The 24,272-nt window shown below is 33.2% G+C and overlaps 1 protein-coding gene across 10 annotated transcripts in view; it reads right to left on the bottom strand.

Moving 5' to 3' along the window:
- ADAMTS6 (ADAM metallopeptidase with thrombospondin type 1 motif 6) overlaps positions 1-24,272 on the bottom strand; it is a 292,238-nt gene that overhangs the window by 137,047 nt on the left and 130,919 nt on the right. For all 10 annotated transcript variants that reach the window (XR_009531448.1, XM_060092943.1, XM_060092946.1 and 7 more), the window contains exon 9: positions 22,212-22,317. Coding sequence is in view for 9 of the 10 variants with exons in the window: in XM_060092943.1 (XP_059948926.1) it covers positions 22,212-22,317 (106 nt within the window). In the remaining variant the exon portion in view is untranslated. The remainder of the gene's footprint in view (positions 1-22,211; positions 22,318-24,272) is intronic.

Consider the following 24,272-nt stretch of genomic DNA (forward strand, 5'->3'; position numbering starts at 1 on the left):
GTGATGAGATAATTATAGTCTAAATTGTGACAACTATAAAATCTCAAAACTAAGCCTTCTCATTGTAGCAGAAAAATACAAAGGAAGAAAGGGACATCTTTCTTTACAATTATTTTCCATTTATAAACTCTTTGATCTGTTCTTATTCATAACTGATCTTGGTTACGAATCACTTGTTATAAAAAAGCAAAGACAAAATTTAAGGGATGTATTCAGAAACTTCTATACCCACATCTGGCAAACATTTTTTAGATTTAACAGTTACCCACTAGGATAGTTATTACAATTTGTTCATGTGTTTTTGAAAACAGTTTGGAATTTCACTTCTACTTCTGGGCTTTATATACAATTTACTAAACTAAGTGAACTCAAGATTCTGAACTTATTTAGGAAGATATTTAACGATGGGGTGCCTAACAGAATCTAGGACCTAGACTCTTTCCATATGTGTAGAAAGCAATGTTCACATTTAGTATAAACATTTCTGACTTGAAAGTTAGGTTTCCAAAGCCAATGAAATCACTGTAATACATTTACATCTCTTCTACTGCTACTTTACACTTTTTTCCTTTCATCTAACTGTAAAGATGCCAGGAATCAGAGGAAACAAGCTATTTGAGATATACTAAGATTTGGGGTGCGGTGTATAGGTGTATGTGCATTTGTGTGTGTGTGTGTGTAGGGAAAAGGTAGGGAAGATAGGGAAATCATGGCAAAGATAGGGAAGGTAGCTGGAACAAGGAAACCTTTGTTATTATAATCTTCCTTGTACTATGAGCAGAATGTAGATGAATTAGTTTATGGCAGCTGAAATTCATATCAACCAATTAGTACAATGGTGTCTGCCTACAAATTCATTTCTGTTTTTCCAGCAAAATGAAGGGAATGCCTTATCAAAGTTCCTAAAGTTGAGAGTGACTAAATTTTACTTCAGTAGGTTTATTATTTCTGTAACACACATACATACACCTACTCCGTTCTGTAATTCCAGACACTTAATTCAGTAATTACCTGACTGGTTTAATCTATTTTTTGTCATTACTGCATGTCATGGCAAAGACTTAATCACTGAAATAATTTAATTGTTAGACTTTATTATAAGAACTTTTCTAAAAAACATCTTTATGTTATTATCATTGTTTTAGCTATTATGGGAGTATGTCTGCATATGTGACAGCCTATATATGAAAATGTATATTGTATATATAATATATATATATATATATGTGTGTGTGTATGTATGTACATGTATGTGTGTGTGGACAAACAGGTAACATAATTTTGGCATCTTCCTGGCCCTGACAGTAATGGAGTGGCATTTTAATAATAATAGCAATATGTTCTAATTTTAAAAATATAAAAATTTTATAGTAGATTCATAAAATCTAGTGTAAATAGGAAAAAATAGGAAAATAATACCATGCATGGTATTTTTATTACTAGTTTGGGTAAATAACAATGGCACTGTACAGCTCTAAAGCTTAATCAACTGACAGAGTAAAATGTTTGTCATGTTCCATAGACTAAAAATGTTTCCATACAAGAAAAAAATGAGTTCATTTGCTTTTTCCAAAGGGTAAAAAACTTTAAAAGAACCACAACATTCATTTTAGAGTTCATTTTAGAGTTAGACCTTACAATACAAACATTCTTCATTCATTCATTCATCCATTAACAATTATTGACAGAATGCCTATTACCTTACATTAAAGGTCTATTTACCTCAGTCCCCATTACCGAATACATCATGTCTGTCTTTAAATAAAAAATGGCAAGACATGCTGAAATACAGTTAAAAGGGACCAAACAAGCATTAAAACTAGGCTGAGATATTATGCAAATTTTGGAATTAACAGAGAGGGAATTGAAAATAATTATAATTAATATGTTAAGGGATCTAATGGAAAAAGTAGACGATATAGAAGAAAAGATAGGTAATATAGGCATAAAAATGAAAACTAAGAATCAAAAGGAAATACTAGAAATCAAAAACAGTGCAACAGAAATGTAGAATACCTTTGATGATCTCATCAGTAGACTGGACTCACTGAGGAAAGAAAACAGTGAGCTTGATGACAGTTCAATAGAACCTTTCCAAATTGAAATGCAGAGAGAAAAAAGAGTGAAAAAGAACCCTCACACACAACAAAACAGAATAAAACATCCATGAACTCTGGAACAATATCTGAAGGTATAACATATATGTAATGTGAATACCGGAGACAGAATAAAGAAAGAATGGAGCAGAATAAATGTTTGAAGTAATGGCCACGCATTTTCCAAAATTAACAACAGACACCAACCACAGACCCAGGAAGTTCAGAGAATACCAAACAGGATAAATACCAAAAAAATCTATACCTATGCATATTGACTCAAACTACAGAGGACAAAAGACACAAAGAAAATCTTAATAGAAGCCAGAGAGAAAAACAGAACAAAACAAAACAAAAAAACCTTACTTCTAGAGGAACAAGGGTAGGAATAACAGCAATTTCTGATCAGACACCATGCAAATTCTATATCCAGTAAAATTATTCTTCAAAAGCTCTGAAGGATAAATAAATACTTTCTCAAACAAACAAAAACTGAGGAAAGTTATTATAAACAGACCTGTACTGAAAGAAATGTTAAAAGAAGTTCCTCAGGGAAAAGGAAAATTATAGAGGTCAGAAACTTGGATCTACATAAATAAAGGAAAGGCATCAGAAAAGAAATAAATAAAGCAAAAATAAAATCTATTTTTCTTATTCTGAATAATACAAAAGACAACTGTTTCCTAAAAGTAATAATAATAGTAACAATATATTGGTGATTATAGAAAACGGTTAAATGAAATGAAGTACAGCACTGTCATAAGAGATTGGAATGAGGAACTGAAAGTATGCTGCTATAAGGTAACTACCTGCACTACACATGAGGGAGGGCACTGTTATTTGAAGGGGGACTTAGATTAGTTATAATCTATATAAACATATATGTATCTATGTATATATATTATTAAATATATTTTATATTGAAATTTTATGCTAAAACTCAAGAGAAACAACTAAAATTTTAAAAAGAAGTATAATTGATAAGTTATGAGAAGAGATAAAACGGAATCATATAAAATGTTCAATTAAAACCAGAGAAAGGAGAAAAAGAGAAGGAAAACAGAGTGCAACAAAGAGAAAAGTTACAAAAATGGTAGATATTAATTCAACTATATCAATAATCAATTTAAATATAAATGGTCTAAATACATCAATTAAAAGACAGCAATTACCAGAGTGAATAGAAATATAAGAACCAACTGTATGTCGAACATAAGAAATTCATTATAAATATAATGAATGACCCAGCTATGTTAAAAGTAAGGGATGGATAGAAAATGATATACCATGCTAACATGAATCAAAAGAAAGCTGGGGTAGCTATATTAATTTTAGACAAAGCACACTTCAGAAAAGGGAAAATTCTCAGGATGAAGAATGATATTACATAATAATATAGAGGTCAATACTCCAAGGAGACAATTAGAGTGTAGGCATTTAACAATAGTATCAAAACATTTGAGTCAAAAACTGATAGAAAAGCATGGGGCAATAAACAAATCCACCATTATAATTGGAGACCTCCACACCCCTTTTTCAATAATTGATAGATCAAGCAGGAAAAAAAAAATCAGTAAAGATACAGTTGACCTGAACAGCACTATCAATCAATTTGATCCAAATGACATTTATAGAACACTACATGCAAAAACTGCAGAATACACATTCTTCTCAAGCTTGCATAGAATATTCACCAAGATAGACCACACTATAGGTCATAAAAGACACCTTAACAGATTTAAAAGAATAGGAATCATACAAAATACGTTCTTCAACCACAATGGAATTAAACTAGAAATGAATAACATAAAGATAGTTGGAAACTCTCAAAATATTTGGAGATTAAAGAACACTTGTAAATAACGCATGTCCCAAAGAAGATATTTCAAGAGAAATTTTAAAAGTATTTTGAACTAAATGACAATGAAAATACAGCTTATCAAAATTTGTAGGATGCAGCAAAAGCAGTGCTTAGAAAGAAATCTATAGCATTAAATGCATATATTAAAAAAGAAGACATAAAATCAAACATCTAAGCTTCCACCTAGGAAACCAGAGAAAGACCAATTTAAGCCTAAAAGAAGAAGAAGAGAAGTAATAAAAGTGAGAGCAGAAATCAAAGAAATTAAAACAGAAAAAAAAAGAGAAACCAAAGCTGATTCTTTGAAAAGATCAGTAAAATTGATAAATCTCTAGTAAAGATAACCAACTAAGACAGAGAGAAGACACAGATTACCAGTATCAGAAATATGGGTTATCACTACTGATTCCTTAGACATAGAAAAACAATAATAAAGAAATAATATGAACAACTCTAAGTCAACAAATTTAATGACTTAACTGAGATGGTCCAATTCCTTAGAAGACACAAACTACCAAAACTCACACAGTTTATAAAGAAATTAAATAATTATTAACCTTCCAAATTAGAAAATACCAGGCTCAGATGATTTCACAGGTGAATTGTATTAAACATTTAAGGAAGATACTGTACCAATTCTCCACAATATTTTCTAGAAAATGGAAGCAGAGGAAGCACTTCCTAACTCTTTCTGGGAAGCCAGCATTATACAAGAAAGGAAAATAAAGACCAATATCTCTCATGCAACAATCCTCAACAAAATATTAGCAAATCAAATCCAACAACGTATTGGGTTGGCAAAAAAGTTCAGGTTTTTCCATTAACATGTTACAGAAAAACCAGAATGAACTTTTTGGCCAACCCAATACAGAAAGAACTATACATTATGACCATGTGGGATTTATTTCAGGTATTCAAGGCTGGTTAAACATTCAAAAATCAACCAATGTATTCCATCACATCAACAGGGTAAAGATGAAAAACAGCATATAATCCAAAAATTGATGCATAAAAACCATTTGACAAAAATCCAACTCCCATTTGTACTAAAACTCTCAGCAAGCAAGGAATAGAAGGCAACTTGCTTAACTTGATTAATAATATCTAGAAAAAATCCCAACAAGAGAAACCACTTCAATGAGAAGCCCGCACACCACAATGAAGAGGAGCCCCTGATCGCCGCAACTAGAGGAAGCCCATGGGCAGCAACGAAGACCCAACGCAGCCAAAAATAATTAAAAAAAAAAAAAAAAAGAATGTAAGGATAGTTCAACATTAAGAAATCTATTATTTATATCACTATACATCAACAAATATGTATTAATCCCATATTTATAAATTAAAGAAAAAATAATGGGAAACTCATAGTGTGAGGCAGGCACTATTCTAAATACTTTATATATAATAACTCCATAATTTATCACAATTTCTCATTTTGCAGCTATGGAAAACAAGACACAGAATAACTTGCTCAAGGTCATAAAGCTGGTAAGCAGCAGGTCACAGGTTTGAATTCAGGCAGTTTTATCTCAGCAGATACCAAAAAAAAAAAAAAAGATAAAATTCAATACTCATTAGTAATTTACATAAAAATAAGTTGAAAAAATAGAAATAAGATTTAATCATGTCTAATGATAAAACATTAGAATTATATCTACTAAAATCAAGACTGAGACTGAGATACCCTCTATTACTAATTATATCCAAGATCTTATTGGCTACCCTAGCCAAAACAAGATAGATAAATAAATAAATCTAGAGGTGCAAATATTGGAAAGAGCCAAAACATGAATTATTTAGAGAAATTACAATTGACTACGGAGAAAATTCAAAAGACTCACTGCTAAAACTAATAAAAATGTTTAAGTGGCCAGATATAAGATCAACATTAAGAAAAATCAATGACTTTTTTGGATTCAACAATAATGATTAGAAAATATAATGAAAAAGGATCCTGTTTACAAGTTAGCAATAACAAATAATCCTAGAAAATTTAAAAAAAGGAATAAGACTCTATGAAGAAATAACAAATCTAAACCAATGGATATAATAAACACCTTAATAAATGGAGAGAAATACAGTCATCCTTCAGTACCCACAGGGAACTGCTTCCAGGACCCACTCACAGATACCAAAATTCACGAATGCTCTCATGGAGCATGAGATGAATGCTCATGAATATATGTCCCTTATATTAAATGGCATAGTATTCACACATACCCTATGTACATCTTCCCATATATTTTAAATCATCTCTGGATTATTTATAAAACCTAATACAATGTAAATGCTATGTAAGTAGTTGCCACTGTGCAGCAAATTCAAATTTTGCTTTTTGGAACTTTCTGGATTTTTTTTGCCAAATATTTTCCATCTATACTTGGTGCAATCCACAGATGTGGAACCCATGGATACAGAGGGCTGACTGTATTATGTTCCTTTTTATAAATTCAATGAACTACCATCAAAATTCCTATACACATTTTTATGGAAACTTAAAAACATCTCTCATGTTTATTTGGGAAAGAAATGTACAAAAATGGTGAAAAAATCTTGAAAATGCAAAACAGTGTCAAATATAATGAAGCTACAGTAACTAAAACAGAAGAGACAAACACAGATTTCAAATACAAGTTGTCAAATACATTATGAAACTGCAGTGATTAAAATGGAATAGACAAATACATAAAAGGTACAAAATGGGGTTCATAACAGGCTCATGGATATAAAGAAATACAATATTAAATTTAAAAAGCAAAGCATATAGGAAGATATCATTTTTATAAAAAAACACATTTATATGTGTGAATGTACAGATTGGAAATCTATGTGTCAAATTTGACAGTCTGAGGAAGATGGCATCGTAGGAGAAAGGGGTAAATGGCAATTTTTGCTTTTCATTAGGTATAAAAATTATCATACATGTATGACATATAAAACTACATACATAAATATATGTTACATACTTATAGAGTAATTACAAGAAATAACGTATTATGTATTTAGTGCTTAATACAAATATCAGATAAAATTGAAACAACATATTAAAATATTAGTGCTAAGATTAAAAAGTAATATTGTAGGGCTTTCTCCCACTTCAGACATTGCATAACCTACCAGTCTACTCCAAGCATAACTAGGCATATACTCAATCACTGTGTTCAAAATTTGATTTTAATTTAGATACTCCTAAATCTATTAGACCTAACATTTAAATTACAGACATTTCTCATGCTTGATGAAACACAAAAGGGGATATTGCTGTAAAAGTTTTTAAATTCAATATTTACGTTATCAATTCCCCATGTTTAAAAAATGATTTTACATATTATATTACTTTAATTTAACATATGTTTCAGATTTTTTTATATAAGCTCAGAATTCAATATCCACAGTAGCAACAAAAGGTAAGTATGACATTAATTCAAAAGATACAGAGATTTAATTGTCAAGTTGCACCCCTTTTGGATTTAGTATTCAAAGCCCTATGGTTCCACAGATAAAAGCTGAGTATATGGTGGAAACTGGGAATGCAAAAATAAGTAATGATCCTTACTCTCAAGGAGAGAGGAGTTAAAGAGCAGAGGGCTCCTAACTATCTTAAATGTATTTATATTTTCATGCTGAATCACCTCTTAATATAATAATTTCATAAGTCTACTACTGTGAAAAAAACTAAATATAATTTACCTGTCCTAAAATTGTATCTTTTAAAATTTAGACTTCTTAATTCAACTATCATGTCTAAATACTTATTAACTTTACCATCTTGCCAATAAGCTTTATTATGTGCACAATTCCTTAGTGATAGTTATTCTATAATAACAGTTATAAAAAAACAGCAGTTGGGACATACGGCAATTCTTAAACTTTAAATTATTACTAGGTTTAATGTATGCAGATCTGAGCCCTCTGCTCTTTTTACTTTATGCCAGTTCTCTGGGGCTCTACCATTATGAATAACGGCTAAATTTATACATTCGGCCCACATCTTTCTTAATAATTTTAGCCTTGTAATTGTCTTCTGTACATTTCCATTTAGATGTTCTACAGGCATCTCAACCTAAACCTATAAAAAAACTGAACTCATTACTCCTTTACTTAAACAGGTTCCACCTTTGAGTGGGTCGTTCTGATGAGTCTACAGTCTCACTCACTAAGGTAGAAAGATGAGAGTAATACTCAGATGTCCCTCTCTCATCACTCACAGTTAACCAAGTATCAAACCTTGCTAATTTTATCTCTTCAATATGTCTTTAATCCATCCAAATGCCACTACCCAAGTTGCAGCCCTCATTGTCTATAACGTACACAGCAGAAAGGTTTTGGAGCCATCCTAGAGCCAGAGAGCTTGCTTTCAACCCTGGCTTAACCACTTAATCTCTCTGTCTCAGTTAATTCACCTGTATAATGGGTAAAATATGTATTATTGTGTGTACTCACTGTGTTTAACACACTTCTAGAACAACTGCAATCCTCCCCACCCCCCAAATAATATTTGTAGTATTAACTTGGACAAATGCAACAGCATGGTTTCCTATGTGAAAGTCATATCCCATACAGCTTCCAGAGTGACCTATCTAAAATAAAAATCTTATCATGCTATTTCTGTTCAGAATTACTCAGTGACTTTCCACTGTTCTAAGACATAATATGCAAGCTTGTTATTATATACATAAGGCAATCTATCATCTACTTTTTGTCCACCTCAACAGTTTCATTTCACAAGTTCTTGGTTAGGCATTTCAACACCCAGCATCATTAAACTCCATATAGTTATCATGATGCATCATATTCTTTGATATTTCAGGTGCCATGGCTCAAAAACAAAAACAAACAAAAAACCCCCCAAAAAACCTGCAAATGGAGAATTTCAATCCAATGTAAATATCCTTCAAAAGTGAAGGTAAAATTTTAAAATTTCAGACAAATAAAAGGTCAGAGAATAAGTTGCCAGGAAAATTGCACTATGAGAAATACTAACGGAAGTTTTTCTGGTATAAGGAACATAGTAGATGAAAATGTGGATCTATTTACATCAAGGAATGAAAAAAGCACCTGAAATGGTAAATGTATGTGTACTTATAAAATATATTGTTTCTTATTTTTAAATTTTGGTAAACGATAATTGACCATCTAAAGCAAAAATAATAACAAGGTCTTATAGGATTTATAATATATAAAGAAGTAGAAATCTATGACAATAATAAACAAAGGATGAGAGGGAGGAAAAGGAAATAAAGTATCTTATAGGTGAATTACAGAAACTTTATTTAAAAATAAACTGTGATAAAGATCCAAATTGTAAACTATAGAGCAACCACTAAAAAATAAATAAATAAACCAAGGAGGTATAGCTAATAATTCAATAGTAAAGATTAAATAACACATTTTAAAAATATTTAGTTAATTAATAGAGAAAAAGTACAACAAAAATAGATAGGAAAAACTAGAAAACAAGCAACAAGATTAATGACCAAAACCCAGCTGTATCAAAAATTACATTAAATGTAAGTGGACAAAACAATATAGTTAAAAGATAGAAACTGTCAGACTGGATTTAAAAGAGCAAAACCCAAGTTACCCCAAAGAAGTCCACTTTAAATATAAAGACATAGGGGGACTTCCCTGGTGGTCCAGTGGTCAAGGATCCACCTGTCAATGCAGGGACATGCATTCGATTCCTGGTCAGGGAACTAAGATTCCCCATGCTGCGTGGCAACTAAGCCCATGTGTCCCAACTACTGAGCTCGCGCGCCTCAACTAGAAAGCCTGTGTACTGAAAACTATAGAGCCCACGCACCCTGGAGTCTGTACACCACAACTAGAGAAGAGAAAACCCGCATGCCACACTAGAGAAAAGCCCGCATGCCACAACGAAAGTTCCTGCATGCCTCAACAAAGATCCTGAGTGCCGCAACTAAGACCTGATGCAGCCAAAAAGAAATAAATTAATTAAAAAAATAAATAAAATATTTAAAAACACACACATTAAAAGAAGGCATAAGTGGGCCTCCCTGGTGGCGCAGTGGTTGAGAGTCCGCCTGCCGATGCAGGGGATACGGGTTCGTGCCCCGGTCTGGGAGGATCCCATATGCCGCGGAGCGGCTGGGCCCGTGAGCCATGGCCGCTGGGCCTGCGCATCCGGAGCCTGTGCTCCGCAACGGGAGAGGCCACAACAGTGAGAGGCCCGCATACCGCAAAAAGAAAAAAAATAAATAAATAAATAAAAATAAAATAAAAGAAGGCATAAGTAAGTTCATAGTAAAAGGATTTAAATATATACATACATATATATATTCCATGTAAACTGTATTAATGAGATAAAATAGATTTCAGAACAAGTAATACTACTAAGTATAAAAAGGGATATTTCATAATGTTAAAAGGTTGATTCATCAAGAAGACATAATAATACTAAATGTGAATGCACTTAATTAGAACACCTCAAAATACATGACGTGAAACTGACAAAAATGAAAGAAGAAACAGACAAACCTACATATACATTTGGAGATTTCAACACTTCTCTATTAGTAATTGATAGATCAGCTGTAAAGAAAAGCTGTAAAACTATAGAACACTTGAACAATTAAGAAAATCAATGAAATCAAAATCTGTTTCTCTTTTAAGAAAACAGTAGAATTAATAAACCTTTAGCTGTATTGATCAAGAAAAAAAGGATAAGAGACATTAGCAAGATGGCAAAATAAGTAATTCCTGACTTGGTTCCCTTCAGCAAAGAGAGCAGCTAGCAAATATCAGTAGATAAGATGCCTTTGTGAAGAACCCAGAACCCAGGGATGAGTTAGAAGCACCCACTTGAACCAAAACAAAACACAAAACAGAACAAAGAAAAAAAAACAAGAAAAACCACATTAGACAAGTAATAGGGGGACTTCTCTGGTGGCGTAGTGGTTAAGAATCCGCCTGCCAATGCAGGCGACACAGGTTTGATCCCTGGTCCGGCAAGATCCCACATGCCGCACAGCAACCAAGCCCATGTGCCACAACTACTGAGCCTGCGCTCTAGAGCCCATGAGCCACAACTGCTGAAGCCTGCATACCTAGAGCCTGTGTTCTGCAACAAGAGAAGCCACTGCAATGAGAAGCCTGAGCACCACATTGAAGAGTAGCCCCCACTCACTGCAACCAGAGAAAGCCCACGTGCAGCAATGAAGATCCAACGCAGCCAAAAATAAAATAAATAAAATACATAAATGTATAAAAAAAAAAGAAAAGAAAGAAAAGAAAAGAAAGGTAATAGGAACAGTTTCACTTTGACTGCATTGTCCCTCTCCCAAGGCAGCATATCACTGCACCAAGTGGATCTCCCTGGGCCTACAGTTACACCAGTGGAAAAAGGAAATCTCAAGGTGGCCATCAAGTTTCCCCAGCATTCCAGAACACATACCAGGAGAACCACTTAGATACTGCCTCATGGGGATCATTTTGGGAACCAGATAAAGATGGGAGAAGGGAATCAGATAAAGATGGGAAAAGGGAGCATGAGGCTCACAGCAATGAACACTTTGCATTCTTGCTAATGGTGGTACCTGAGCAGAGATTCCAGTGGCTCTGCTCATCGGCAGAGTTGAACTGGTGTCCATTTCTGGCTGGGCAACTTGCTTGGTAGTTTTTCCAGGTTTGCATCCCTTGCTATTGACCTCTCTCAGCCATGGACCCATTCTAGAGCCCCACACAGGAAAATAAGTCATTAGTCCTGCCCAATTGCTGACCAGAGCCTCCATCCCTACTCAACCAGGAAGTCTGGCCAGTGATGCCAGGTAGCTATGCAGCACATCTGACATTCAGCCATGACAAAGAAGCATATCAGTAGCTCAACACAACTGCTGCAAAAGGCTGGAAGAGGAGATAGTTTCCTCAAACACATAGACACCAGTGCAAAGATACAAAGATCACAGAGAATCAGGTAAACTTTCAGGATCAAAGGAGACTAATAAGCTCCAGTGACTAACCCCAAAGAAATACAGATCTATGAACTATGTGAAAAAGAATCAGAATAACTCTCTTAAAGAAATTCAGTGAACTGTAAGAAAACACAGATAACTCTAAAAAAGAGACCATTAAAAAACACACACGGGCCTCCCTGGTGGCAAAGTGGTTGAGAGTCTGCCTGCCCATGCAGGGGTCACGGGTTCGTGCCCTGGTCCGGGAAGATCCCACATGCCACGGAGCGGCTGGGCCCATGAGCCATGGCCGCTGAGCTTGCACGTCCGGAGCCTGTGCTCCGCAATGGGAGAGGCCACAACAGTGAGAGGCCTGCATACCGCAAAAAAAACAAAACAAAACAAAGCACACACACACACACACACACACACAGAAATGCTGCAGCTGAAGAATACAATGACTGAAGTGAAGAATTAGTAGAGAGCTTCAACAACGGACTTGAAAAACAGAAGAAAAAAATCAGTGAACTGGAAGAAAAGTCAATTGAAGTTATCCCATCAGAGAAGCAAACAAAAAAGAATGAAAAACAAGGAAGACAGCCTATGTGAATTATGCAATATCATTAAGAGAAACTATGCATTATTAGAGAAAGAGAAGGGAGAAGAATGGGGCAGAAAGCTTATTTATAGAAAGCAGCAAGGGAAAAAAATTACTCACATACAAAGGAACATCCCCATACTCTATCAGCAGACTTCTCAGCAGAAACCTTGCAACCAGGAGAGAATGAGCTATATTTAAAGTGTTAGAAGAAAAAAACTGTCAACCAAGAACACAACAAAGGACAACTGGCAAATTTGTCCTTTAGAAATGAAGGAGAGATAAAGACTTTCTCAGATCAAAAAAGCTGAGGGAGTTCATCACCACTACACCTGCCTTACAAGAAATGCTGAAAGAAGTTCTTCAAGTTGAAATGAAAGGATGCTAATAAGTAACACAAAAACATAAGAACATATAAAACATACTGGTAAAGGCAAGTGTATTGTCAAATTCAAAATATTCCAATATTGTAATACGGTAATGTGTTAATCACTTAATTCTAGCATAAAGATTAAAGAACACATAAAATATAATTATAAAAATCTATAGCTACAATAATTTGCTAATCAATCACAATATAAAAGATGTAAATTGTGATGTCTAAAATATAAAATATCGGGAGGAATAAAAAGGTAGAATTTTTTATGCACTCAAAGTTAAGCTGTCATCAGCTTACAATAAAATGTTATATCTGTAATATGTTTTATGTAAGGCTTTGTGGTTACCACAAAGCAAAAACCTACAGGAGATATACAAAATAAAGAGAAGGGAATCAAAGCATACCATCACAGAAAATCATCATTCACAAAGGAAGACAGCAAGAAAGGAAAAAAGAAACAAAAGAATTACAAAACAGCCAATAAAACAATTAATAAGATGGCATTATTAAGTCTTTACCTATCAATAATTACTTCAAATGTAAATGGCTTAAATTCTCCAATCAAAAGACATAGAGTGGCTAAATGGATTTAAAAAAAAAAAAGACAACCACATGCTGCCTACAAGAGACTTAACTCAGCCTTAAAGGAAACAAATAGGCTCAAAATGAAAGGGTGGAAAAAGATATTCAATGCAAATGTAAACCAAAATAGAACAGGAGTAGCTACACTTATAACAGGCAAAACAGACTTTAACTCAAAAACTAATGTAAGACGAAGTAAGTCAAATATTATAATAAAGGGGTCAATTCATCAAGAGAATATAACAATTGCAAAGATTTTATGCACCTAACATAACAAGTACCTAAATATATAAAGCAAATTAAAAAAGAAATTAATAAAATAATAATTGATGGGGATTACAATATCCTCACTTTCAATGATGGATAGATCACTCAAAAAAATCAAGAAACATTGGACTTGAATCACACTTTAGTTCAAATGGTCTTAAAAGACATATACAGATCATTCTATCCAGCAGTAACAGAATATGCATTCTTCTCAAGGTTACACAGAACATTCTCCAGGATAGATCACATAATAGGTCACAATACAAGTCTTAACAAATTTAAGAAGATTGAGATAATTTCCAGTATCTTTTCTGACCACAATAGTATAGAACTGAAGTCAACAACATGATAAAGCAAGAAAATTCACAAATACATAGAAATTACACAACATACTGCTGGTCAAAGAAGAAACCAATGTGACAAAGTGAGGGAGAGGTATGGACGTGTATACACTGCCGAACGTGGGGTAGATAGATGGTGGGAGGCAGCCGCGTAGTGCAGGGGGATCAGCTCGGCACTTTGTGACCGCCTGGAGGGGTGGGATGGGGAAGGTGGGGGGGGACGTGGGAGGGAAGGGATATGGGAACAGATGTATAATGTATGGCTGATTCACTTTGTTGTAAAGCAGAAACTAAAAAAAAAAAAAAAAAAAAAAGAAACCAAAAGAATAATCAAAACTATCTTGAGACTAATGTAAATGGAAACACAATATACCAAAACTTAAGGGATGCTGAAAAAGCAATTTTAAGAGGGAATTTTATAGCAATAAATGCCTACATTAAAAAATTCAAATAAATAGGCATCTAAATAAGAAAGGAAGAAGTAAAATTGTCCCTCTTTGCAGATGTTATGATCTTGTATACAGAAAAACCTAAAGACGCCACATAAAAAATTTTAGAATAAATGAATTTAATAAAGTACAGGACAAAATCAAAACGCAAAAATCCGTTGTGTTTCTGTATACTAACAATGAATAAGCTGAAAAAAAAGAAAAAACAAAGAAAACAATCTCATTTACAATAGGATAAAAAATATTAAGGAATAAATTTAGCCAAGGACAGGAAAGATCTCTACACTGAAAGCTATAAGACATTTATAAAAGACACAAATAAGTGAAAAGATAGTCCATGTAAATGGACAGGGTAAGTTAACACTGTTAAAATGTTCATACTACCTAAACCATCTAGTATAGATTGAATGCAATTCATATCAAAATTTCAATGACATTTTTTATAGAAACAGAAGAACAATCCTAAAATTTGTATGGAACTACAAAACACACCAAATAGCTTAAGCAATCTTGAGAAAGAACAAAGCTTGAGTTATGACTATTCCTGATTTCAAACTATACTACAAAGCTACAATAATCAAAACAGTATGGTACTCGCATAAAAACAGACACATAGCCCCAATAGAACAGAATGGGGAGTCCATAAAAAAAAAGCCACACATATATTGTCAACTAATATTTGAAAAGGGAGCTAAGCATAGTCAATGAGAAAAGGATAGTCTCTTCAATAAATGATTTTGGGAAAACTGGACATTACCATGCCAAAAAAAAAAAAAAAGAAAGAAAGAAAGAAAGAAATTGGACCTCTATCTTACACAACTCACAAGAATTAACTTAAAATAGATTAAAGACTTAAATGTAAGCCCAGAAACTATAAAATTTCTAGAAGAAAACATAGGGGAGAAGCTCCTTGACAGTGTCTTGGCAATGAGTTCTTGGATATGAAATCAAAAGCATAGCAACAAAAGCAAGAATAAAAAAAGTTGGACTACACCAAACTAAAAAGCTTCTACAAAGCAAAAGGAGATATCAACAAAATGAAAAGGCAACCTATGGAATGGAAGAAAATATTTGCAAACCACACAACTGATAAGGGGTTAAAATCCAAAATATAAAGGAACTCATACAACTCAATAGCCAAAACAAACAAACAATCTGATTTTAAAATGGGCAAAGGACCTGAGTAGAAATTATTCTAAAGAAGACATATAGATGACCAACAAGTACTTGAAAAGGTGCTCACATCACTAATCATCTGGTAAATGAAAAGCAAAACCACGATGAGATATAATCTTATACCTGTTAGAATGGCTAATAAGAGACTTCAAGTGCTGGCAAGGATGTGGAGAAAAGGGAACTATTGTGCACTGTTGGTGGGAATGAAAATTGGTACAGTCACTATGGAAAATAGTATAAAGGTTTCTCAAAAAAATTAAAAATAGAACTACCATATGATCCAGCAATCCCACTTCTGCTTATATAGCCAAAGGAAATAAAATTTCTATTTCAAATAGATATCTACACCCCCATGTTCACTGCAGCATTACTCACAATAGCCAAGATATGAAAACACCCTAAGTACCTACCAGTGGATGAATGGCTAAAGGAAATGTGATACACATACACCCCCACACATAGTGGAATATTATTCAATCATAAAAAAGAAGGAAATTCTGCCATTTCCTTCTGTACAGCAAAAGAAACAATCAACAAAATGAAAAGGTAAACTATGGAATGGAAGAAAATATTTGCAACATGGATGAACCTTGGGGACATTATGGTAAGTGAAATAGGTCAGATAAAGAGAAATATTGTATGATCTCACTTATATTTGGAATCTAAAAGCTGAACTCATAGAGAGTATATTGGTGGTTGTCAGGGGATCGGGGTCTGGAGGAAATGGGAAGATGTTGTTCAAAGTGTACAAACTTCCAGTTATAAGATGAATAAGTTCCTGGGGGGGCTCAGTAAAGCATGGTGACTATAGTTAATAATACTGTACTGTATACTTGAAAATTGCTCAGAGAATGAATCTTAAATGTTCTCACCACACACACAATAAAAGGTAATTATATGATGTGTTGGATCTATTAACTAACCTTATCATGGTAATCATTTCGCAATATATACGTGTATCAAATCATCACGTTGTACCTCTTAAACTTATACAATGTTATATGTCAATTATATCTCAATAAAGCTGGAAAAAAAGGAGAAAACACAAATTACAAATATCAGGAATGAATGATGGAACATCATTATTTATATTATAGACATTAAAAAAGACAGTAAGAGAATATTAAGAATAACTATATAACAAAATTGACAATTTAGCTGAAATAGTCTAATACTTTGAAAGACATAATTAACCAAAAAAAGACTCAAAAGATTTAGATATGTCATCCTATATCTAATTTAAAAATTAAATTATTAATAATATTCTCACAAAGAAAATTCCAGGCTCAGATGGTTTCATTGGTGAAGTTTATCAAACACTTAAGGACAAAATAATATCAACCTTATGTATACAAACTCTTCCAGAAAATAGAACATTTCCTAATTCAATTTATAAGACTAACTTTATTCTGATACCAAAACTAGTCAAAGACATTAAAAGAAAACTACAAACCAACAAATTTTTTTTTAACAAATTGGGCTGAAATAACTGGATTTCATATGAGGAAAAAAGGGAACTTCCACCCTTACACCGTACAAAAAAAGTTAACTCAAAATGAATTATAGATCTTAATATAAAAGCTAAAAGTATAAAATTTAGACAAAAATATAGAAGAAAATCTTCAAAATCTTGAAGTAGGCAAAGATTTCTTAGGACATAAAAACACAAATCATAAAGGAAAAATTATAAATTAGATTTTATCAGAATTTTCAAATTCTGCTTTTCAGAAGACCTCATTAAAAAATGAATGGCAAGCAAAAGACTTGGAGAAAATATTCACATTATGTATACATGATAAAGACTTTTATCCAGAATATATTGAGTACTCTTACAGCTCAATAAAAATGAAACACCTCAGTTTTTTTTTTTAATGGGAAAAGGATTTGAATAGACATTTAAGAAGATAATGAATAACAAGAACAAGAAAAGATGTTCATCATCACTAACATCATTATTTATCAGAAAATAATCAACTAATTAAAGACAAAATGAGATACCACTAAAACGTATAATAATGGCTAAATCAAAAAGATTTATAATAATAAATGTTGGCAAGGATCTGCAGTAACTAGAACTCTCATAGATTGCTAGTGGGACTGCAAAATGGTATACAGCCACTTTGAATTAGAGTTTTCTTGTTTATTATAAAGTGAAACTAACATATACCATACTACCAGCAGCACTACCCAAGAGAAATAAAAGCATATGTCCAGACAAATTCTTGTACATGGTTGTTCATACAAGATCTATTTATAATAGCTCCAAACTAGAAACAATCTAAAATGTGATGTGTGCTATTATGATATGGAATACTCTTCAGGGAAAAAAAGAACTATTGATACACACAACAACAACATGACTGAATCTCAAAACCATTGTGCTGAGGGAAGGAAGCTAGACACAAAAGAATACCCATGATATGAGTTCATTTAAATGAAACTATAGAAAAGATGAGTTTAATCTATAAAGATAAAAAGTAGATCTGTGGGGGCTTCCCTGGTGGCGCAGTGGTTGAGAGTCCGCCTGCCGATGCAGGGGACACGGGTTCATGCCCCGGTCTGGGAAGATCCCACATGCCGCGGAGCGGCTGGGCCCGTGAGCCATGGCCGCTGAGCCTGCACGTCCGGAGCCTGTGCTCCGCAACGGGAGAAGCCACAAGAGTGAGAGGCCCGCGTACCGCAAAAAAAAAAAAAAAAAAAGTAGATCTGTGGTTGTCTGGGGCCAAGGAAAGGGGGAGGAGTGTGGAGACTGACTGTAAAAGGGAACAAAGGGACTTTCTCAGGCAATGTAAATGTTGGTAGCTTGATTGTGGTGGTGGGTACATGGTTCTACACATTCGTCAAAATTTCTCAAACTGTACACAAAATGGACGCATATTTATTGTATATAAATTATAACTAAATGTTTTAAAACTTACTCATGGGAAAGCAAACACTTCCAGAAAATAGAACACTTAACTCATTTTATGACTAACACTATTTCAATACCAAAACTAGACAAAGGCATTAAAGTGCCAACTACCTTGGTGTATGTTTATTATTAGCCTTCTATCAAGAAAACTCAGCACTTGTACACACTGTTATTTTTAAAATGGATAACCAACAAGGACCTACTATATAGCACAGGGAACTCTGCTCAATATTGTATAACAACCTAAATGGGAAAAGAATTTGAAAAAGAGTAGCTATATGTATATGTATAACTGAATCACTTTGCTGTACACCTGAAACTATCACAACATTGTTAATCAACTATACTCCAATATAAAATAAAAAGTAAAAAAAAAATTTTTTAAGTCTCCATATATTGTACACCCACAAAAAAAAAAAAGAAAAGAAAAGAAAAAGAAAACAGTACTGATCAAGCATTTAAAGATACTTAGGTATTTGCAGCAGGAGAGGGGAAGTTTGGATAAAGAAAACAGTAATAATAGCTTCCTAACACAGTAACCTAATTTACAATTTTATCTTGAAGTCTTGCCACATTTCTCCTTCTTTAAAAACGTCATCTCCTAACCAATCTTCTATAAAAAGTATATCTCTACTGGTAAGACCAAACATTGAAAATGATTTCTAAAAGCAAGACTGATAAACCCCTGCAGCTTTCAATACAACTTTTGACAATTCTTTCAAAATTAGAGTAACAGTTCACTCAATCACTATTAATTAATAAATGAGTTAAGTCAAATCTAAAAGTTTTATTGTTCACTTATTGTGAAAAAAAGTCAGACACATATAATAGTAGAGAGAGCACCATAATGAACTCCCATCCACATGTCATCAACATTATAAAATTCAAAATGTTACTATTCTTGCTTTATCTTTCTCTTTTTTTCTCCTTTCTTTAACAAGCAAATCTCAGATGTCCTGCCATTTCAGTCACATATACTTCAATGTGCATCTCTAAAAAATATGGATTTTTGAAAAAGATTTCTTTTTAAGATTACTTATTTTTGTACAGCATGAATATATTAGCTAGCTTTCTCAATATACTACATACCTGGTTGAATTCTTGCCAACTGTCTTCAACATCATAATTTTTTTCAACTCCTGAAAACTATGGCAACTACATTATTAATTAAAAAAAATTTCAAAGAATATTCTTTTCTATAAGATTTCATTAAGTGTTGATAGCTTATAGCCTTCATTAAAACTAGACTGTCATTTAAATATAGCATAAAGCTCAGTTTTTCATTTGACAAGGAAACTAATTTCTTGTTTGCATAAGGGAGTGAACAGAAATAAAAAGTGGTCACTAAAGCCTAGCCAAAGAAAAGAAGTCATCCACTGCTGTTTAAAATGGATATAATATCCCTACATAAGTATGCAATGGGTACAAAACCATATTCTACACAACCTAAAGATTGGTAGAAAGTGTTCGCATTCTAGTGACTCAGTAGAGGCACTTCTCACTAATTCATGGTCGAATATTTTTCACTGTAATTAATCTGGAGATATCACCACATCACTTAACATTCATTCTACTAAATGATAAAAATTACAAAAACCTTTCTTTTATACTCTATAGAGTATACAGCACATTATACTCTATTTGAAAAGTATACCTGATATATTTACCATGATTTGTGTTCAGGAAGAACAGAGAGCACTATATTTTAATGATGACGTGAGTTGTACTAGAGTTGACTTGCTAAATTCCTTAAAGCTAAACCCTAAGATCTTAAAAGCAAGTAAAAGGATTTTCATCCATGAATAAGACAGTGTGTTAAACATACCCTACCTAGTTGTCTGAGGACAAAGGGATAGGGGGATAGTGACATAGGAATCAACATGGAAAGAAAGTTAATTTTTAGGGCTTCAAATAACATTTTTGAATTGAAGCGTTTCTTCTGGCTTTCAATATAAAGCATTTTGTGAATTCCTCCCCCCCATTTTTAACACTCACATCATCAAAAAAGAATTAGCTATGAAATAAAGTTACACCAAGGCACATAAATCTTAAGAGGTATATTCTACTTCTCTTCTACATTTCTTCTACATAAGGTACAAACCATTCACCTTAGGAAGAATTAAAAGGAATTATCCATAAGTTCAACAAAAAAATCTAGGAAGCCTCAGAGTAGCTCAGTTAGAATCTTAATAAAAGATAAAAAGAGAGATAAACCCTCACCTTGCCTATTTAAGTACATATAATGGGACTTATAATGCATACATCGACATTGACTAACTCATGGCTGCATGAGGTAACACTGCTCTCATACACACATTATTTATCCACTGCATGTTACTTGTCCTAACCTTTCAATTTAATTGAATCTAACAGAACCTATTAAATTCAGCCTGGTTGCATAAGATTATGACAGTAATTAATGAGTCAGATTTTTAAGTGAGTTGAAGATAAACTGCCTGGTTAAGAAGGCTTTTCCCTTTTGTTCCCCTGCTGTTTATTGAAATGGAAACTAGAATACCAATATTCTTGGGAATCCACTAAAAGTGTAATACTGACTTTTCCCTGTGTGAATTAAGTCAGGTTTGAAACTTGTTGGTTACTTGAATTCACACATAAATCAATACCAATTTGGTAAAATTTAAATTGCAATTTTCAAAATAATGCAACAGACTGACCCAATTTTACTCTCCCCTTTGGGGGGAAAAAAAAAAAAAGCTGAACTACAGATTTATCTCAGGAATGACCTCTGAGGCAAGTCATATAATAAACATTCATTTTATTTGTTCTTTTTTCCCCCATCCATTTTTCTACCAGAAGAAGCAGACTGTAAAATTTAAATCATATAAACATCAGAAGTTCTTACAAATAGGCTGCTTGTTTTAGTTTAAAATGTTTGACTATCCTTTTAAAGTTTTCAAACTTCTCTCCCTCCACATAAGCAAGCTTTTACATTTACTATTGCCTGTTATTTGAAATAAAGTAAGCGTTTTATCGCTATTGGGTGGTGGGTTGGGGGAGGGGGAAGTCATAGGATAGTTTTTGGCACAGATTTATTTAAAACAAATATTTAAAACTCCAGATCCTCCTGAAAAGTAGTGAGGATGATATCTCACTACTCTTGTAAATATCAGGGTTTTTTTTTTTTCCACTGACACACAAGTGCACCTGAAAATACAAGTTGCATAGCAGTGATAACACAAACCTAGAAAAGGCATGCTCACAGCTGTATGAAGAGTGAAAACTCAAAGTACACTTTATGGTAATGGTGTCAATGATGATTTTTAAATATATATGTATTGTCACTTGAGAAAAAGAAAGATCATTTAAACAATTTGACTGTGAGAAACTCGGTGTTGAGTGGACCACAGTAAAGCTAAATTGTTTCAAATGTACATAACAAAACTTAAGTGTGGTGCATTCACCACTCTGAGGACACTAGTCATTGAATCAGAAAGATTATTTAACAAGTCTCCAGTTCTTAAGATGATTTATCCCAATACCTTAAATGATAACATTCTCTATTGAAATCAGACAAAAAGGCAGTAAAATATGGTTGAGCATGGGCGTTCCACACAGTAGTTATGAGTTGCTCAAAAGAGTGGAGTTCTAAAATTTATTTTGATTTTCTTAAACTCACTCACTTGTGACCAATCTCATGTGCAATGGTAAAAGCTGAACCCAGGCCAATGTCTTCATTAATGCTGCAGCTCCTTTCAGGCTCACACATTCCAGCCACAGAGGCCAAGCCTGAATAAACAGAAGGAGACACAAAGGGTCAAGCCAAGGTGTTTCAGTCTTAAAAAGCCCATACTTATAAATGCCTGGATTCTTTTTAATAACCTCCATGCACAGAAGGAGCAGTTGGCAAAAGGTTAACTTTCTAGTCATTTGCAAAATCACTGGGGGGAGTTTCACTTTGCCGGCTAGACATTAATATTTTTTGAACTGCAGTCAGTGCTGGAAAATGTCTAGACTAGGGGTTAGATTTATAAATTTTACTTCTGGTAACTTGGGACCACCTAGTAACTTGAGCCAGAAGAGGGAATTCAAGAAAGCATTTCTATTTTAACATTCTTCGGGCTGTAGAAAGCAAAATATATCCACATTATTTTTCTAAAAAGATCTGTTTAAGTTTAGTGGGTTCATAAAAATATACAAGCAACTTTTTAGTTACCAAAAAAAGGGAATCCCAAATGGTTTTTAAAAATGACATTTTTATAAAAACAAAAATGAATGATTCAAAACAGAAAAAGAATTGTTAAAAGATGGGAGGTTTTTGCATTTTTTTAATCTTCTGAAATTAGCCCTGCAAGTGATGCGACAATTTCTATAGGTATTTTAATGGGCGGAAAGTCATCCACACATTCAGCGTGGTTCTCCCCTCTCTCATCCCCCTTAAATGTATTAGTTTTAGTAATAAAGAAAAAACTATGGTGTTAATTCACTGATTCTAGTGAAATGTTATATTACTCAAGGTATTCTTCCCTTGGGAATTTTAGTATGTAAAAGTTTTAATATTTATTTCCAAATGAATATCATGCTCTGTGATTAGTTTAAAACTTTAAAATAGTGCCGAGAAAAAAGAATTTTTGTGTGAAAGATATAATGTCATGTGTTATAAGGAAATAGATGCCAACTCATACTTAACACACATATGTACTAAAGTTATTTAGAAGAAATTGAAGGAAAAGTAGGAAAAATATTTTATATGATAGTCTACTATCAACACCCAGGTATTAATAATTACTTTCCCACCAAAAGTGATTTCAATCCAATACAATTAATATTTATTGAATGCAATAAACAATGTTCTACGCTAGGTACAAAGTCCAGTTGCACTAACTTGGAACAGTAAAAGCTATTCAATTCATATTCTTACTGACAGGAAAGCTCTAGAAATTGTGTATTTTTGTATGCTCTAATATGAAATATCAACATTAATAACCACACTGGAAAAGAGCTGAGGTTAGTGTTGGATTTGCTGATAGAATGTTTACTTTTCCTACTGATTTATGTTGCAGGGGGGGCAGGAGTTGGGGAAGAGGTGATTTTTGCCTCACAGAGTTAATAATAGTGATACCTTTGTTCTGTCCTTCCATTCACTTAGAGGTCTTGGGACTTGAAGAAAAGGAAGTAAAGAGGGACTAGTTGAGGCAGGATGACAATTTTTTTTTGGCTAATCAAAAATATTTAATGAATATTACTTCCAAATTCCACTGAGAGAAAAAGAGACAGAGAGAGGGAAAATACAAAAAAGTTTGCAGTACATTATCTGCCTTTAAGCTACTGGGTTCAACATGGTCCATGATATGGGAAAAACAAAGCCACTCTATTTGAATATTGTTTCTGTTTTGAGCTTTATGAAATTTGGTTTAAAAAATTACTAATATTTATTGTTAAATTAACATTACTTATATTTCCTGAAATCTATTATGCCATTATCCTTTTGTTGTTGTTTTTCTTTTTTGGTATGTGCCATATGGCCCTATTTTTAATTGAGAATTCCAAATGACTCCCCAAGATGTATTTGTAAGCACAGATTTACTTATGCATCTGATATAAAATTGTTAGCTCTACTAAAAGAACAACCTAAGAAAAAACATATCTGAGAAATAACCATTTGTTGAAAGTATAAGGTAAATCTTAACTGAAATAAAAGAATAACTTAGATGCTAATGTATTTTTCACAACTTCCCACCATT

The sequence above is a fragment of the Mesoplodon densirostris genome, chromosome 3, assembly GCF_025265405.1.
Source record: "Mesoplodon densirostris isolate mMesDen1 chromosome 3, mMesDen1 primary haplotype, whole genome shotgun sequence".
Lineage (NCBI taxonomy): Eukaryota > Metazoa > Chordata > Mammalia > Artiodactyla > Ziphiidae > Mesoplodon > Mesoplodon densirostris.